A 19,599-nucleotide genomic window follows, 5' to 3' on the forward strand; every position below is an offset into this window, starting at 1 on the left:
CCTTCTGCAGGCTTTCCCATCAACTGCACAGAAATCAGATTTCTTTCCTTTCCCCTGGAAAGTCCTGACGTGCCAAAACTTTTAGACTATGTTTAGATTTTCCAACTGTATTTGTATCTTCTCTTAGTCTCACAGCTCACTTTGTGGGTTAGGACCTCTAAAGCTGTTGGCTTTACAATGATCTGTGACAACCCTAAATTCTGCTGGTCCACGCTGCTTTTAAAAATAGCAAGATACACAGTTTTCTCTTATTTTTTTTCTAGAGGCCAAGAAAGATACTATCTTGAAGCCTCTGAACACAGTGTTCCCCGAGCATTCTCAGTCATTTTTTTCCCCTTAGAACTTTCCAAGCCCGATTATATTGCTTCCACCTAATGTTGCAAACATTTTGGGTGAAAGCCCAATGTGATTCTGAGACTTGGGTATGATTCCTTGTAACCTGGCATCCTTCCTGGAAGTTAACTTTGTTAGGCAGTTATTTCTATAAACATACTGAGTAATAGGAAAGCTACATGGCCAGATGAAGTCTACTACCTGCCTCTTCTCTCCAGCCCTGTTGGATGGAACTTGGCTATTATTTATTAAAGCTGGCCCAATGAATTGTGGTCCTATGACCTCTTGAAAGGGCCAAATCATATCTTCAGCACTGTTATTGATTCACATAAAAATTAAACCTTTGGATTATAATTCTAGATGCACAATGTGCATCAGCTAGCTACTTATTGTTACGAATGAGCCCAAAGTTTAGAGGTTTACAACAACTACTTAGCAGGTTAAAGTCAGAAACCTCAGTCTTACTCAAATATTCTCATATAGTTTACCTGAGTGTAACTAGCATGAGTGTATTTAGCTAGGTCTACATGGTATATTGTGCGATAACAGCATGTCTGGAAGCCATTGATAGCAGAGTGGCTATTCTACAATCAACCAATGTCGTTAGCATGTCCAGGCTGTGATATTTGTACTTTGAGTCTCAAGATATATGATTTAGAAAATTCAAAATAAAACTCGAGTATAATGTCACTGTATTTTTAAAGCCTGTGGAATGATGGATGAAGACTGTCTTCTGAAGCAAAAAGAGAAACCTCAGCAATTAAAAGTTATCACTTCAGGTTTATCACTGGGTCATAAAAAAAAAATGAGGAGCAAAAGGAGGGAGATCATGAGCAAGGAAGCCAGGACCGCGAGGAGTGCTTTTACCCCTTGAGACGGTGGGACAGATCTAACGGGAGACCACCAAGTCCAGTCGGAATGGGACTGATGGAACAGGGGACCAAACCGGACTCTCTGAATGTGGCTGACGGTGGAGGAGGACTGAGAAACCAAGGACAATGGCGATGAACGTGAACTCTACAGCATGGACGGGCTCACTGTGAGCCTTGTCAGTTTGGTTGCTCACCTTCCTGGACTTAGGGGGAGCTGGGAGGACCTTGGACTTAACATAGTGAAGGGAACCCTGATGGCTCTTTGTCTTTGGAGAGGGGTGGAGTGGGAGTATGAGTGGAAGGGAGGGGAGGGAAGAGGGAGGAGGAAGGGAGGAGATGGAAATCTTGAATAAAAAAATGAGAAAAAGAAACAAAAAAAATAAGTTTCTGATCATACATTTTCAACAGACTATGTGGCTTTAGCTTCCTAAATGATTGACATTGTCAAATCCGCTAAATAAAGGGCTACATGGCAATCCCTAAATGGAAATACAACATTCAGAATTTGGGACAACAGTTTGGCGGAATCTAAGTCCCACAAACAAATGGCTAAAATCTCCGTTTCCCTTCATATGGAGGGTCTCATGAAGTCAGCTGATGTGGAATGAGAAACCAGGCTTGGTTCCTATCATCATTCCACCCTTTTAGGGTGGTGGTGAGGAGAAATGCTCTCACACATGAGGTGTGCAAGCAAGAAAACTAAGAGTTGGGTAGCTTGAGGGAAGAACATAGATAGCAAGGATGGCTTTATATGGTGACCTGAGGTCTATAGGGGGACAATCTAGAAGATAAGAGACAAAAAATGTCCAGAGAATATTAGTGAACTCGTGAGAGCCAGCAAGATCATGCATGCTTTAAGTCTTCTCTCAATGTCTTACTATTTCCCAGAGATCACCACGTTGAACAAGATGACTTATACCTTCAATGGTATCCATCTTCATCCTTACCCATTTAGGTCTTGGAAAAGAAATCCATGGTTGGGGCAGCCATAGTGTCAGACATAGAGACTCTACATTGATCTAACAGCACTACTTCCTCCTGACAAAGCCAATACAGCTTTGCTTACTGAATAGCTTTTCATCCGGAAGGACAACATTCAGCACTTCAGACCATCAGTCAGGTTCTGCATAGCAAATTGGATCCCTTCTGTGCTTGGGATCTTGGCTCAGCTTCCCTGGACTTGAAATGATGGGTTTGTGTTTTCTGATTAGTGCCTGTGCCTGTTCCACTATTTCTGATCTTTAAGGAGCACAGACCTGGTGACACTAGTTATTCAAAGCACTGCCTCAAAGTAGAGAAGTAAAGGAAATATAAGCCTGGACACCTAGCTCCAGGGTATACTGCTCTTGCCAAGTGCCCCATCACTTGGGAACAATTAACCTTGCAATGGTATGGTATCTTAAAACGAATCTGAAGCAAGGTGGTACCTTAGAGGAGAAGGGTCTGCCATACTACAGCCCAAGTCCATGTGCTCACCAAACTGGTCCACAGCATGGAATTCATGGTGACATGTGACAGAGATTCCCCGAAACTAGACCATAGCTGTGTAAGAACCAAAGTAGAAAAAGAATAGCCACCATAGAACACATCTGTAATATTTATACTTCTATGTCTTCAAATCTAGTCTTTGCTGGTTTGGCAATCGTTCTTAGGATAGGGAGAGGTTTGCTTAAAGCTATAGCTGACTGCGGATAACTGTGCACACTGAAGATATAGAGTAACAATCTAGTAAAATGTCTGATATGTACATGGGGAAACTGGCCTTTTAACAGTAGGGTATCACTGTTTCTGTATACTGACAAGAAATGTTCTGGCCTGGAGGTAGCTAAGGGAGTTGCCTCTTGTTGCCTCCAGACCTGGTGAGTGCCATGGACTGTCGACCACATTAAATGAAGGCTGGGAATGTCAAGAAAACCAGGTCTTACAACCCTTGGACATGAACTATGGCACAGCAGGAAAACAGAACATGACAATGGATGAGAAAAATCCAGAATCCTTGGTAATAAAATATGCAATGAATAACAAATACAGCCTCATGCAGGGAAAAGGTGGATTTTTTCCATGAGACTTTTTATTAACTCTTCTGTAGTCCTGAGATCAGTCACATCTCTGAGGTTCTGGGCTGCATTTAATGTGAGCTATATGGGCGTTTGCATTGCTAGGATATAGTGCATCATACATTGCTGCTCTCCTTCCTCATCTCTCCACAGCTGCGTCTGCACTTGCTGGTGTGCACAGCTGCCTGTTGGGTTCAACCTTCCTGAGACTGCGTCCATCTTGCCTCAACTTGCGTCATGCGTCTTTCTGCTATGGATATCTGATGTAGGTGTGTCTTCTATCTATCTGATGATTTCATTGGATAATTAATAAAGAAACTGCCTGGCCCATCTGATAGACCGGCCCTTAGGTGGGTGGAGTAGACAGAACAGGAAGAAGGAAGTGAGGTAGATGGCTCAGTCAGATGCCACGCCTCTCTTAAGTTAGACCGCTGTGCCTCTCCTCAGAGAGATGCCAGATGCGATGAAGCCAGCCATCAGGTCAGACATGCTGAATCTTTCTTGGTAAGACACCACTTTGTGGTGTTACACAGATTATTAAATATGGGTTAAAGCAAGAGATGTGAGAATTAGACAAAAAGAGGCTGAAAATAATGGGCCAGGCAGTATTTAAAAGAATACAATTTGTGTGTTGTTATTTTGGGGCATAAGCTAGCCGGTGGCCGGGAGCAGGGCAGGATGAAAAGCAGGCCTGCCCGCAGCTCCACACTACAGATATCCAGAAGTTCTATAAAGAGAATACCTAGAAGAGCCTTCCTGTCACCACATAACCAGGAAGTTGGAAGACCTAACGACACCAGTCCACAGGGAGGCAAAAAAAAAAAAAAAAGATTTTTTTCTTTAATCACTTTATGCAACTTTGGGAGGAAAATTCTAGTTAGCATCACGCTGCCCTGTGACCAACTTTGTAAGTCCTTTGTATCTGCTGCTTTTTCCTGCTATTTTACTCTTGCTGATTCTTAAAACCCGTTTTCTGAGATTTGGCCATCCATAAACTAGGAGGAGACCAACTATCAATTTCTTGGACTTTATGGCAGAGACAGAGGCCCCTATGACGAAACTGTATCCTTAAAGGGATTTTCAAAACCTCCTTAATAAAGGAGATGAACCCTTTCCACTGAGATCAGGCTGTCAGCACTACGATTTGGCATAAACCAACACACCAGCAAACACCCCACTATGCAGTAACATCAAGCTACTGTATACTAAGATGCTTAAAACAGCATCCTTTGTTACAGCACATAAATAATCCTCCTAACTAAATAGGAATGTGCTGTTAAGAAGTTGTATAAGTGCTGAGAAGTAAATGCTATTGAGGCAGCCATTAGCAACTTGCGACTAATACCTGAGTACCTTGACCAAAGGATTTCTGTGTCAATTATGGAGCTATTAGAAACCGCCATGAAATTATACTCAAGCCTACTGGGAGAGAGATGTACTTTAAAACAAACACTTACAGATGAAAGAGACAGAGGTAAGTAACATGGCTCTTACTTTCCTGACAGGGCCGGAGTGTGTTGTTTCTGTCATCTTCCTGAGGAGCATGGAGGGAAAAGAGGGAAAGGAGGACCTAAGGGAATTGAGCCTTCTTACAGCAAGATGTGACATGGTTTTTGACGAGCCAAATTAAATGTATTGAGGGAGGAAATATTTCCAGGATCAAAAGTCGCTTGTAACAGAGGTAATAGCAATTGTATATACGCTGAACCAAAGCCTTCCGAAGAATTTGAAAATAAAATCCAAATGTCTTTCTGTAAAAATAGTCACTTGTAACCTTTATGAAAAAGAATAACATTCATTCAGTGTTGTAATTCTTTCGGTGTACTGCAATATGCCTCTTTGTGGGTGAGTTTTAGTAAGTCATAAGGCAGTTTAATGGCAGGGAAACACACATTGGAACATGAACATTAACTATTAAATACCATCTCTGAGAATTCAAGGAACTCCAGCCTCCCTCCTGGGGCAATTTTAACTCATTATATCTTATGTTCTTCAAAGGCTTCTTATCTACATAAATATCCATTCTCAGGTTCTGATGTAACCACATACAAGGAGCCATTCCATGATTTTAGAAAGTTTTACAGTGGCCCAGGACACAAAGGTGTCCTCATCTGAGTGAGAATAAGCCATGAGTCATCACTCCCTTCAAGTACAGTGTGACCTGAATATTTGTCATTAGATTTCTAAATCCGCAAAGATAGATTACTTTATAGGTTTCTGAGTCGTGTACAATTAATCAGATTTCTTCATACAACCCTTCAGTGACTGAGCTAGAATCTCGAGATTTATGAATTGCTGTTCATTTTTCTTTTTTTGATATTATAAATTGTATTATTTCCAAAAGCAGACTCAGTGAATGATAACTTAAGAAAATTCATGCTTAGATCCAAATGAGGGATTACAGCATCTCACATATATTCTTATTTACCCAAAATAACATATCCTTAGACTCAATACATCTTTCTAATATTTGAGTACATATTTATTTGCCAACAGAACTGAATGTCAATAAAATTTGTCAGTCAACAACAGCCAAGAGGAACTTCCTTCGATAAGCCTTGTAAAATATACATTCACATTAAGGCCAAAAATATGCAATTATCTCACCACCGCCTTGAGTCTTTCATTCTACCACCGAGTGGAGAGCAAGGGCAGTCATCAAGTGACTGACATCTAGGCCTAACTGTTCACACTTTCTTTTTCACCGCCTCGGAGCCTTGTCAGGCAGTCCTCAAGGAGACCCAGTCGGATGGAATGAGCAGTCTGTGCTGAACTGCCAGTCGGCCACCAGATGGCAGCAATGCTTCTATGAATAATGCAGCAGTCTGCGCCGCCTATCTAAGATTTCCCGTGTTAAGAATAGAACAATCCTTACTTTAGGAAAAGGACAAATTCGTCTGCAGTGAAGCCAGCCACGTGTTCATGCCATTAATTGTACTTTCTGGGAAACATTTGTTTCCTAGCACTTGGGCCTCCAAGTATTTACTATGCTGATTACACGTTAAAAAGCGGCTGCATTTCTTTTGATGCTGAGCTGAGGACAGCCAGGGGCTTGTTCCTTCCTTTCAGGTGGACAGTGACATCTGTGATTGTGTATGTTCCAGGGCATCTATGAGACAAGAGAGGTTCCACGTGTTTCCCCCCACGTTTATCAGCACACTCTGTACATCTGAAGATCGCACACATAATCTCTCTGGCATGATTGGAGTTCGAATCCATCATAGAAGCAGAAATCAGAAGGCTGACTTTGACTTAATCATGGGTGTGGGAGTCTTAAAAATTAAGCATTGTTTAAATGGCAGATAAAACACAACAGAACTACCAAGGTCTGTCTAAGGTACCAAAGGAAGTTCAGTGTCAATAGCTCACGTTCCTTGGGGTCACTTCTGCAATGTGTCAACACTAGCATTGTAAACAGCTTGCATTGAACATATACCCTACAACAATTTAGAAAGCCTCTGTCCATGCTAGAGATGAAATGTCTCATAACATGGTGAGGCTGGGCCTGAGGGAAGAAATGCATTTGCTTACTCTATGAGAGCATGAACCCCAGACACCAATAGCAGCCCAAGTGTTGCTGAGTTCATCATTTCATCTCATTGTTAAACTTAAGACACTACTTTTCCAATAGCCTGCCTCTTCAAATTCCAAGAAGCCTTAACTGTCCTGCAGTGTTTTATGGTGTGTGTGTGTGTGTGTGTGTGTGTGTGTGTGTGTGTGTTTACATGGTGCATGCGTGTCTTGGTTAGGCTTCTATTGATGCAATAAAGACCATGAAACCATGGTCAATAGCCAACAGCCATTGGGGAGGAGAGGGTTAATTGGTTAGCAGATCATAAGGGGAAGCCTAGGAGGAAACCTGGAGACAGGAACTAAAACGGAGGTCATAGAAGAACTCTGTTGAGTGGATTAAACCTTAATGGCTTGCCTGGTCTGCTTGTCCTGTATCACCCAGTACCATGTGCCTAGGAGTGGCGCCACCTGCAGTGAGCTGGGGCATCCTGTTTCAATAATTAATCAAGAAAATGCCCCCACAGTTGCCTACAGGCTATCAGGCTGAAGAATTTTCTCAACTGAGGTTCTTCTTCCAAGTTAACTCTAGCTTGGTGTCCAATTGATGAAAAAACTGACTAAGACAATATGCCTTTTGAGTCTTCGTAGGGAGGACAGAGGTGCATGTTGGAGGTTCTGCTCTGTCTTCTCCACCTTATTCCCTTGAAACATCATTGCCCACCGATGCTAGAGCTAGTCTAAATCAAAAGGCCTTAGAAATCCTCTTGTTTCTACCTGCTGCAGTGCTGGCATCAGAGGCACCCAGGGCCACCCACAGCGGTTTACAGGGGCATGGGGGATTTGAACTCAGGTCCTCGTTCTTGCATAGCAAGTGCTCTTTCCTATGGAACCATCTTCCTAGATCCTTGCCTTTTGAAAAATTAAGAATATAATTTAATTCCAACAATTCTCCCTTCCCTTTGCTCCCCTCCAAACCTTTTCTTATAACCCTTCTCACTCTCTTTCCCATTCATGGCCTCTCTTTCCACTAATTGATTAGATGCATACCTGTGTTTGCATGTACATATATATTCCTAAATTATATCCTTGCTTCTAAGTCTGTACCATCTGCTAAAGTTTTAGTAGCACAGAACACTAGTATATTGAAAGATTCTGCACAGATCCCAGGCAAGGTCTCTCTAGCGTGTGAGTGCTGGCTTTAGTTTGCATCATAAACTGTTTTCTTGAGTTCATTTCAAGCCTTTGTTTATGATGCTTGCTTTATTATTTTCTTATCCTGTTTTAAACATTGCTCTGAGGTTTCAGAGTTTTGCTTACCGCTGCCCAGATTTTTCTCCTTCTTGTGGTTAGTGGCATATAAACATTGTGTGTGTATGTGTGTGTGTGTGTGTGTGTGTGCGTGTGTGTATGCTGATGTGTGTGTATTTGTGTTTGTGTATGAATGTGTGTTTCTTGCTATCAGATAGTCTCATTACCTGTCTTTCTAAAAACTGGATGGTACTGGTTATTTATATGAAGGTGATTTTGTGCTTTCCTAAGGCACTTGACTTGATTTTATTCTGTCTTCCTCATGGACAAGCTATAAACTGTGTTACCATTTACTGACTCCATATATTATATACCAACTTTAGGGATTAAACTATTCTTTTTTTCTGGAATACATCTGTTTGCTATTAAAAAAGAAAGAAAACCAGACTCAGCATGAAGTAAACATGGCTACTTTGTTTTACAAATACAAAATAAGAATTCTGAAACAGATATGCAAAAGAGAGCCCATGGTTGGAATGTTGTGCCAGAATCAAAGTCATATTTTCTGTTCTTTATACAAGATGGAAATTCACAAGTAGAAAAATTCTAGTTCTTGGCACTATCACTTCAGTCCCATGAAACCCATCCCGAGGCCCAGGATATGTTTGCACACATTGCTTGGTATAGTCTGAAGACCTAGGTTTTGTTAACCAGTACCTGGAAACCTCATCATGTGAACCCCACCAAGAAACTTCAGTGAGTCACAGATACCCATGGATAGCCATGGAGACCAGAACTCTTACTCTACCAAGGCATCAAGAAATAAAGAAGCTTCATGAGAGGTGGGGGGGGGGGTCCTAGCACGAGGCCAAGGAGAGAAGGGCAGCCTGCTGCAGGCATCCTGAGATCAGGACGAAACCCGGATTGTCTAAATACAAGGGCGCTTATCTCTACCCTAGACCCCAGCTACTTCAGAAGTCAAAGAGAACAAAGCGGTGGCTTTAGCCCATTCGGCTCATCCATCTGTTCTAAGAAAACTTAACATGACAAGTTCATTCCTTTTGGTTCAAAAGTTTGATCTAATTTATGCCTTATTGGAAAGCTTACATCTGAGTCCCTTTGGCTGATTTTTTTCTGAAACCTATCAGGGTAATGTCGACTGCCCTCCAGTTTTGTTCTGTCCTGACACTAGCATGGACAGATAAAATCGCAGGGCACTAGCAGTGGGCCTTCGGTAGCTTTAGCAAGTGAGGGACCTGTATAAAGGAAACTATGGCGAGCCTAAGCTTTATACTCTGGAGCTTCCCAGCCAGGGAAGAAAAATTTGATATTGTTCTTGCTAACAACATACTTGAATTTTGTGTCTTAATTTCAAGAATTTAACTGAAAAGGTCTTTATTATTTTCCTCAAAATTAAATCAGTAAAAAGCCAGTGTTTCCCAGTGATTTGGTCTGAGGGGAGGGGCATGGTCTGGTCTGAAGAGATGGGCGTGGTCTTCATCTTATTGGCCTGTTTTGACCTATCTCCTGTTTCTGCTCTCCCTTTATTAGTCAGTGCTAATGTGTTTTTGGTTCCACCAAAATTTGACAACATTCATTTTTTTTCTCATGTTCAGGATCATTTTCTTATAGCCAGTCACATAGAAGGTAGATGAATCTCTCTCTCTCTCTCTCCCTCTCTCTCTCTCTCTCTCTCTTTCTCTCTCTCTCTCTCTCCCTCCCTCCCTCCCTCCCTCCCTCCCTCCCTCTCTCTCTTTCTCTCTCCTCTCCTCTACCGTGTGTGTGTGTGTGTGTGTGTGTGTGTGTCAAAGACCTAATTCCAAAATAAATCTTTTGCAGCATAATCTCACTGACACACTGAAGCCAACATTCATAAAATAATCATATTCTTTCTTTCTAATCAAGAAAAAAAGTATTGCTTTGACACCTTGGAAGGGGAGCAGAAAGTGTTCTTTCTCTCCCCCTTTATTTGGGGACATTGTTACTGGCCTTGTCTCTATAAATTGCAGTTGGGAGCTTGTTAGAAAATTCCGGGGGAATATGCTTCTGTTACCATATTAACTTGCATATTCCATGCAACTAGTATAAACTATATAAACTAGTAACATATATAACTAGTTTGTACCAACTAGATATTGCAGCAATGACACTTTCAAAAAGGACCGGATGCTAAAATCTGAACAAGGCAGAAGGACACATACCCTGTGAATGAGAAATGAAAGTATTTTTCTTTGGAGATATTAAATCCTTAGCAACTGAGGGCAATACATAAAAAGTTGAAGAGCTCCAAGGTTAGTGGCATTTTACAATATGTACCACCCTTATCGAGATTCTGCTAAAATTCACAACAGGAATTTCAAGCTTAATGTTAGAAGATGATTTGGTGAGTGATCAAATAAATAATGATGAGCACCTGTGTTTGTGTTAACGTTACTCCTTTGCCGTTGCTTTCAAACACACTAAAGGACCTCCTCCTTTTGAACACAGACAGGAGGCTGGAAGAGGAGGGCTTATTATTTTGTCCTTTCTCAGTGCGACACAATGCAAGTTGGGGAAGGATTGCTGCCTTGAGTCTGTATAAAGTTCAATTGACAACATGCAGGTCTCCAGACCCAAATGCCTCTCCACTAGTCCTCTGCAGGATGGTTGAGTATTTAGTAGGCAGAAGAAATGGTGGAGGGCAAGCCGTCAAGGAAAACAAAGCCATGTTAGACATTGATGCTTCTCTTTACACTGGTTTATTTTTGACCCCATGCGTTTTGAGGCATTGTGAGCAATCCTGTCAACTGAAATAAGCCTTATTTCAAATTAATGCAGGTATAAAAGCGAAGAATCTCCCCTTTGCATTTAGTCTAACAACACACATTGCAAAATGAAAGAGAAAATCGGTAAAAGCTCAGATTTATTCTAAACCACCCCTCTTGACGCAAGAAATGCATAAAAGTGAGATACCAGTAGTTTTCCTTTTGGCTTAAAGTAGCATTTTCCAGGATGTTATTAAATTATCTCCACATTAATAAATCTAAGTAGCACTAAAATATGTTAAGCTAAGACTTGCCAGATCAGGACGAGCAATCAAATTATGTTTAGTTGTAATGCATATCCATGGAAAATATTACATGAATGTATTTAATATACAATATAGCCAGAGGAGTTTACCCAGAGTCTGAAAAGTAACATGAGTAATTAAATGTTAAAACTATTCCAACTTGACTTTCCTTGTAGGGAACTGGGTCCCTCCCTGCAGATGTGGTTTTATATTAAATAGACAGTGTCAATCCCAGGTATTTGAGCACAGTGTTGATGTTGTGAACTTCTGATGGAGGTATGAACCAAGTCGTCTCCATGTTTCCTGTCTTACAGATGGGCAGTTGGCATGGTTCTACTCATTATTTATTAACTGGTAGAGTTTTACGACTTAACACATGCAATCTATAGAAAGCCAATAAATGCCACAGTCAAATTTCATAAAATTTGTTTAGAAAAACAGTGAGACCTATTCTGTCACACTAGGTAGGAGGCAAATATGTATTCAGAGGACAGATGATTCGATATCTTAAAATATAGTTATGTCCTACTCTCTACTGAGAAAAGAACTAAGGAAACACACAGTATCTCCTAGTTCTTTATTTCAGTTATTCTTTGGGAATCTTGTAAAGCAAGGCTAATGGTGCAGCTAGAATTCCCTGATTGTTTTCTTTGTTGTTTGTCATACTGTGTGTGTTCAGATCTGGCCCCAGCAGTCACAATCTGACCAGCTAGGAATGCCCAGTTTCCTAGCTCAATAGGTACAGTAACTGAGATAATTTCCAGTCTCATATCTAAAACTGCTTTACTTGCCGGGAAAGAGCACCACGTGATAACTTAATTGAATGGAATTAATTGCTTTGTCTTCAGTCTGTTTTTGTTTTCATTATCATTTTTTAAGACAGGATTCTATATAGCTCTGACTGTCCTTGGACTCACTAAGCAGACCAGGCTGGCCTTACACTCACAGGGATCACCTGCATCTGCCTCAGAGGGACTGGGATTTAAAGGCTTGGCACCACTATGCTCAGCTCATTCTCATTTTTAACAAGTGGCATTCCTGGAAGGCTGGGAGAGTATTTGTGTTGTGTCCTCTGTTTGACAGCATGCCATGAGTTCCCCACCCTAGACTTCCAAAGACATTGTTCAGAGACCCTCAAACTCAAAGGAAGTGAAACAACCTAAATGAAAATTTCCTGTCAACTTTGAAACAAGAAGATTTTCTTCCCCCAAATGATGTGTTAGTGTTTCTGTAACTAATTTCCAAACTATGTTATCAGTTAACCTTCCTGATGTAAGGCAGTGTAAATGCCCAGTGTGGCCAGCGAGACAAGAGAAGATATGACCTCCCCTTGTGCTTCGGATGCTGCCTTACAGTACTACAACCCTTTAGCGGAGTTTTGTTTAGTTATTACAACTATCTCTCTGTAAATGACATTTGGGATTATTTAAGATTATGTTGTAATCCTTTTAATCCTTGGTGCATTAAATTTCAGGTTAACCACAAAAGAAAAAACCAGCACTTAGCAGAAATGTTTAAGACAAGTGATTTGCGCATAAATCTTTTTGCCCAGGCTCTCTCTGATGAAGACCTGGTGAAAACTTGTCTAAAGTTCATCCCAAATTACTCAATGACGAAATACCTTCTCAAGTTACATCAAAATTGTGATGGTTCATGATTACCCTTTCTACAGGATTAAACAACCATTAGAGCAGTGGACGTACACCAATTTAGTTTAGGATTTGTATGTCCCTTTCATAAGTGCAAAAATTCGTGTGTGTGTATGTGTGTGTAAATCCCAAGATCAAGAAATCCAATATAAATGTACACCTGATGATGTTTTTTAAAGATGTATTTATAGAATTGTTTGACACCTGTGATTACATGTCATAGACAGAGACTTTTTAAAGACAGATAGCACTTTTTTAAGATGTTACTTGCTCTTGAGCAATGCCTATCAGACAAAAGAAGCACAAAGATTCCAGCTCCAAAACAGGCAGAGATTCCTCATTTCAGAAAGCGAATACCATTTTGATTTACCAAGAGCTATTATATACTAAATTATACTACATATACACTAAATTATATACTATAATTTCATCACTGTGATATTAGCATCTACTATTAGAAGAAGACTGAACCCACGTTTTGTTTGATGGAAATTTAACTGTAAATAAAACTTGGATTTTGTTAAATACAGAAAGTGAACAAATCAGATGTCTACAAAGTATAAACAGTGTATGAAAATATTCCATCTTTCTGTATCAAAAATGTGTGCTTCCAGCATATCTCAGGCACTCACAATTTTTGTTTGTTTTCCTCTTCATTTCAAGTTTGACTTCTCTGCAGACATGGTAATTATGTGGTATATAATTGCCAATCCGTCAACTTTTTAAAGACAGATTTCAAATTTTAAATTATTTCTAATTTTGCTCTTCTTTGATTCTTCTGGAACTAAAAATCTCAATAGTCATTTGCTGTCTGTAATCTATAATTCATAGGCTGAGATTGAATATCAAGCCTAATTCAAACTTGGAATCCTAAAACTATTTTTGATGTGGTACCTCAGCTAAAGTTAGAAGGGTCTTTTTCAGTCAGGAAGAAACGTTTCATTATTCAGTAGGTAAGGAAACCCTTCTGCACTCTCAAATACCCACCCATGCCTTAATACTGTGTTTTGAGATGTAATCATGTTTATTCTGATCACTTGAGAGTAAGCCCAGCTAATGTATCTAATCAAATATTGATGCACAACATCATCTGGACTTAGTCGTCTGCAAATTCTTCTCAATGCTTCTTTTTGCTAGCTGAACTATAAAAGCAATTCACGTTATTCTACTCAAATGACTGATCTCCTTGATGGGTGCATATTAGTAAATTTTAACCTAAGCTTGAGGAAAGCAAGATGCTTTATCCAACATGAATAAACAGAAAATAATATCAGAATTTTCTGTAACTTTTGTGTTCACAATATCTTCATAGCCTTATATTTCTACATATAAAACTATCAAGAATTTTTCCACCGAATATCTATCTATCTATCTATCTATCTATCTATCTATCTATCTATCTATCTATCATCTATCATCTATATATGAATCATGCTATCTATCTGTGCATGTACCCCTCTGCCAATCATCTGTCTAAATATTTTAGGCTCAAGGCTCCATGAATTGTTCAATTATATCACTTACAAAAATAGATGACAAAATTTTCAAGCCACTAAATTTTCAAAAGGTGAAATAGATTTCAGTGTCTTTGGGAAAAGCTGTATTCAGAAGTATATATAAAATTCAAGTGAAAATTATAAACGAATGAACATTAGCAATAGTTCAAAAGCTAAGGATGATATACGCCACCATTTGTGCACCACAGACTTGACAGTAGCCTCTCATTGTTGGTCTGGTTGAAACTTTACAGAGATAAACGCAGAAAGACTGGCCTCAGAAATCTAAAAGATGATCCATTTTTACAAACATCATGTTCTTAAAAGTGAACACAATCTCTTTCTTTTACAACTTTATTAATTGAGGTACCCACAATGCATGTAGACAAACAACATTTAGCTTATCTGATCATGCCCTAGATCAGTGGTTTTTCAACCTTCCAAATGCTGCAACTCTTTAATCCAGTTCCTTATGTTGTGGCAGCCCGCAACCACAAAATTATTTTCACTGTTGCTTCAGAACTGTACTTTGCTACTGTTAGGAATCGTAATGTAAATATTTTTTTTTTTTTTTTTGGAGATAGAGGTTTTCCAAGGGGTCACGACCCTCAGGATGAGAGCCACTGTTTTAGATTGTCAGTGTCTTGAATTATGACCCTTACATTTTATTATTGGTGTCAGAATAACACCAAGAGACAGAAATAAGAGGAGAGGGTTATTTTTACCGACTCTTACCTTCTCATTCTCAAACAAAGTTCATCTTATTATTTATACCTTGGTTCTCTAAATTCTCTGCCGTTTGGTTTGAGATCACTCTCCCTACGTGTGCCTTCCTGCCTCCTTCCTTCCTTCCTTCCTCCTTCTTGTTTAAAATTGTATTTTTAGTTGACAGATGATAATTATATCTATCCTTTCACTTAATTTTTAGTTAAAAACATCTCTATATTTAAGTAGAGCAAAACTAGAAACGGAAAGATAATTTATTCTAGGACAAGCATCGCTTTTTAAATCTGAATAGGTCTGAATTATTTTACTATATCTGAATAAGTTCCGGGAGGAAGTAACCCACACTGGATATACTGGAAGTGAGCTATTTCCCCTCATATGAGAAGAAGGAGAAAAGGCCACCACATATGCTACTGCAAGATCCTTATACTGATTTCATCAATGTATTTTATTACATAATAACTTACTTTTAGTTAAAAAGTAGAATTAATATTTCATATTAATAAGTAGTGTTAATCTACTCCCTTCTCTCCTAAATGGGATAATTCTGAAATATAACAAAATTGAAAATCTAAATGTTGTATATAAGTTAAAATGGAAAAACATACCAATTTATCATCTGAAATAATTATAATCTGAATTAATTTCACAAGTGAAATACCAAAGTTTATGGTTTCTATTCATTCAAGGATTTCGTGGTTTATTTTACACTCAGTGGAATATGATTCTGACTGTTAATCGATAGTAGCAATTTTCTTCCCAAAGTGAAAATAGTCAATATAAAAGGATCTGGTTTAAAATTTATTATTAATTAAATTTGTGCTTTGACAAGTTCGTCCATGTATCGAATGCATTCTGATTTCTCTCCCTCCTCCCTTTTGCATGTCCTTGCCTTCCCCAACAGGCTGCTCTGTTCTCCCCTGCTCCTCACTTCCGCTAGTAAATGTTGTTAATGACTGGAAGGCAGGGATAGCAATGAATGAGAATAGCTTATAATTAGGGAATCTTAATTTGTGTACGTTTGAAAGTGCCACGTCACATCTATTTAAGCAAAACATTCTAGGTTGGCGCCCCAAACAGCTATCGAATACGTTGCAAAGTTCAATGACGTTGCTGTATAATAACCAACACAGAGAATCTATTTTGTGTCTAGATAGTAACCAGGCATCAGGGGAAAACACAAAATAAACCCACAGTTCCACAAGGAAGAAGAGTCAGAGTCAGTCTTTCATAATGACCTTCAGACAAGTAGCTCATGCAGACGGAAACATCATAGGAAGGTAATCTCATTCTGATTACCCAAGAGAGCTCGGTTTAGAGGAAACAGGAATAAATTGAGTACGTGTGGCATTCCTACCTGAAAGACACTCTTCTTGCTTGATTTTTCCTTGGCCCATTCTATATGTGCACCATGCAAATCCACACATTCTGCTTTGTGCCTTGCTTTCTGTAAACAAAAATGAAAATAAGAATAAAGATCACAGGGCACGGAAGAAACTTGTCAGAAAAAAACAAGTTTACCGAGTTAGAGGTTGTACATACGTATGACACGAAGCCTCTCTTTTGTGCTTCCCAGAGGAGACCTAATCTTTTACTTGGGATTTTATAATTTTAATTCTCTAAAATTACAAGCATAGTTTTAAATATATTTCATTAGTTACACATAATAAAAAGGATCAATACTTCAATCAATGATTTGACATAATGTTAAAGAAACAGAAGCTTGAAGACTGCTTTTCTGTTCTGTATAATATTGCTATTGTATTATATCATCGAGTCAGAGATGAACAGAAACAAAAATTAAGTCATATACATGTTAGACCTAAAAGTAAAAGAAAAATCACAATGTAATTAGACCTTTCCCAGGTCTACTTTAGTTTTGTGACCTCAGCAATGTTATTTAGCACCTAGCTACGTCATCTTGAAATTTGAGCAAACAGATTCAGCTTAATCTCAAACTCTTTTCTAATGTTTGTATTTTGTATGTTAACAAATTCAGAAAGTAACATTAAGTGTCACCATTGTGCCTTTTACAAAGTCACATTTTAGTTGGACATGTGGCACATATCTTTAATCCCAGCACTCACAGGACAGAAGCAGGCTGATCTCTGTGCATCAAAGGCTTGTCTGTTCTGCATAGTGAGATACTGTCTTAACATAATAATAAGAAAGAAGAGAAAGAGAAAGAGAGGGAGGGAGGGAAGAAGGGAGGGAGAAAGGAGGGAGGAGGGAGGGAGAGAAGAGGGAGGAGGGAGGGAGGGGGGAAGGGAGGGAAGAAGGAAGGAAGGAAAGAAGGAAGGGAGCAAAGAAGATCCACATTTAAAAGTTTAGGAGTACGTGTGTAAGTTTTATGTAATAAAGCTAATTTATTTAATGAATAAATCATAGTATTGAATTATTTTTATATGAAGTACATGATAAATGAAAGTAATTTTATTTCAGAAATTTCTAATAACCAGCTAATATGAATGTTAACTATAGTTGCCCAAGAATTTCATTTGACGCAGTGAATATCATCTACATAAGTTTAAATTCCCACAACTTCAGCTGTCACACAAAGCTTATTTTTGGACATTCTTTATTGTTTTCCAAAGAGGTACTGACCAGAGATGTTTTGCAACAGTTTCCATGTGCTTTAGGCTACTCTAGCTTTCTTTACAAAGAAATTCAATATTTCCTTATTTTTTTTTCCTGCAGAACATTCTGAACATTTAGTATAGAAATGTTTTAGTCAACTTTCATAAACTTTAAGTCAAATCTTGAAATTAGGAAAGTAAAAATGTTGAAAGATTATTTTCTGTCCATAATTGTTAACCTTATAACCACTCTGTCTAATTTTATTGGATTAAAAAAAATCTAACAGGAGTTGGTAGAAGATTTTCTATGTCCTTTTTTTTTTACCCGTGATAAAATAGGATATGTTTACCTTTCAGAAACTAAAGAAGTGTGTGTGTGTGTGTGTGTGTGTGTGTGTGCGCGCGCGCGCGCGCGCGGCGCTCTCTCGTATAATTATCTGCAGGAACAATTTCACCTGGTTGGATAGCAGTTCACAGCATGCCTTTCACTTCCATTCAGTAGAAGCCTCGTGGGAAACCCTTTAAAATCAGCCATGACCCTTAAAACTACTGCAATCAGTGAGTTTCACGGGTTCCCTCGGCATCGACATGCAGGCTGTCAGTACTGTAGAGCTCATGAAGAAAAACCAACAAGTTGCTTCCTGGAGAGTTGGTTAAATTATATCATACTCAGAACCAACAATAACCATTAAGGAAATAAAATGAAAGGGTTTTATTTGCCCCATATAATGCAATGGGGTGGGAGGGAGAGGTGGCTGTAGAATTACATTATATAAGAAGTACTTTTTATAATCAAGCATTTCCTTAACTAGCTAAGCTATCTTTTAATCCTTATAGTAATCGCAATTATTATTACTGCTGTACTATAGGTTATAAGATATATGAGAATGATTCTGGTGTTCAGAAGTTTACCAAGGCAAACAGCTTAAAGGAGTGTGAATCAAACTTACTTATTTTAAATTATTTCACCATTTTTTGTGTTTGAGTTTTTTGCCTGCATGTGTGCCTATGCCCCACTTGCATTCCTGTGGCAAAAGAGAGCAGCAGATCCTTCAGAATTAAAGTTATAGATGGTTCTGAACCACCTTATGGTGGAGTTGAACTCTGGTCCTTTGGAAGATCAGCAAATGCTCTTAACTGCTGAGCCATTTCTCTGGCCCTAAAGATCAGAATTCAAATGCAACCAGAGTCACTATCTTCTTGGTGCAGTGCTGAAAATCAAACAGGAAGCTTTGCCCATGCATAGGCAAGCGCTTTACCACAAAGAGGTACCCACAGCTCTCCAAATCTGTCCTTAACCAGTATGCAGCCCGTGAAACAGGAATTACCATGATAAAAACACATCCAAAGGTGGGGAAAGTTGTGACTTGCTCATTAGACTGCAAGATGGGCACTGATTTTGTTTACATCCCTTCTGCTAAATTAATCTTGTTGGAGAGCCTTAATCCCTTCATCATCTTTATTTATTCCACCTACACAACCTCCATCCAGATCTTCATCCCGCTGGCTCTTCTGCATCAGCTCCCTGCTGTAGGCACCTTGTCAGCAGCGCTGGTTTCTGAACTCTATGGAAAGCAGCTGCTTCCCGGCACCCGTGGAAACCTCTACCTTAATTCTTACTCCACCTCACTCCTACCTGAAAGTACCACGTGTTCTTTGTATATACTGACTATCTGTGTTTCTCCCTTAGAGCCGCGCTTATGCAATGTGGGGCTTGTTTTCCATTTCCTTCACTGTTTTTCCCAATGTATGGAACAGTGCCTGGCACACACTTGCTGTACAGGGAATATTTACTGAATTCTGAATGAAGAAAAATATCAACATGCAACTAACTTTTCTGCTTTGGAATGAAGTCTTGAGTGTCTTAAAATTTTGTTTTACATAAATTAAGATTTCTAAAATGTTTACAAGCTAAGCAGTCATTTGTGATTTGGGAAAGTGATTACAATAATTTAACGGAGTCATTGAAACTGAGTATGAATTTCATGAAATTATTCTTTTTTATTGATCTTTATTGAGCTCTACATTTTTCTCTGCTCCTCTCCCTGCCTCTTCAACCCTCTCCCAAGGTCCCCATGCT

General features: G+C 39.1%; 1 protein-coding gene across 1 annotated transcript in view; it reads right to left on the reverse strand.

Moving 5' to 3' along the window:
* Positions 1-19,599, reverse strand: part of Arhgap15 (Rho GTPase activating protein 15) — a 604,020-nt gene that overhangs the window by 462,992 nt on the left and 121,429 nt on the right. Inside the window, exon 6 of the mRNA XM_038336693.1 lies at positions 16,301-16,390. Within this exon, the coding sequence (XP_038192621.1) occupies positions 16,301-16,390 (90 nt within the window). The remainder of the gene's footprint in view (positions 1-16,300; positions 16,391-19,599) is intronic.

Source organism: Arvicola amphibius, chromosome 7, assembly GCF_903992535.2.
Source record: "Arvicola amphibius chromosome 7, mArvAmp1.2, whole genome shotgun sequence".
Classification (NCBI taxonomy): Eukaryota; Metazoa; Chordata; class Mammalia; order Rodentia; family Cricetidae; genus Arvicola; species Arvicola amphibius.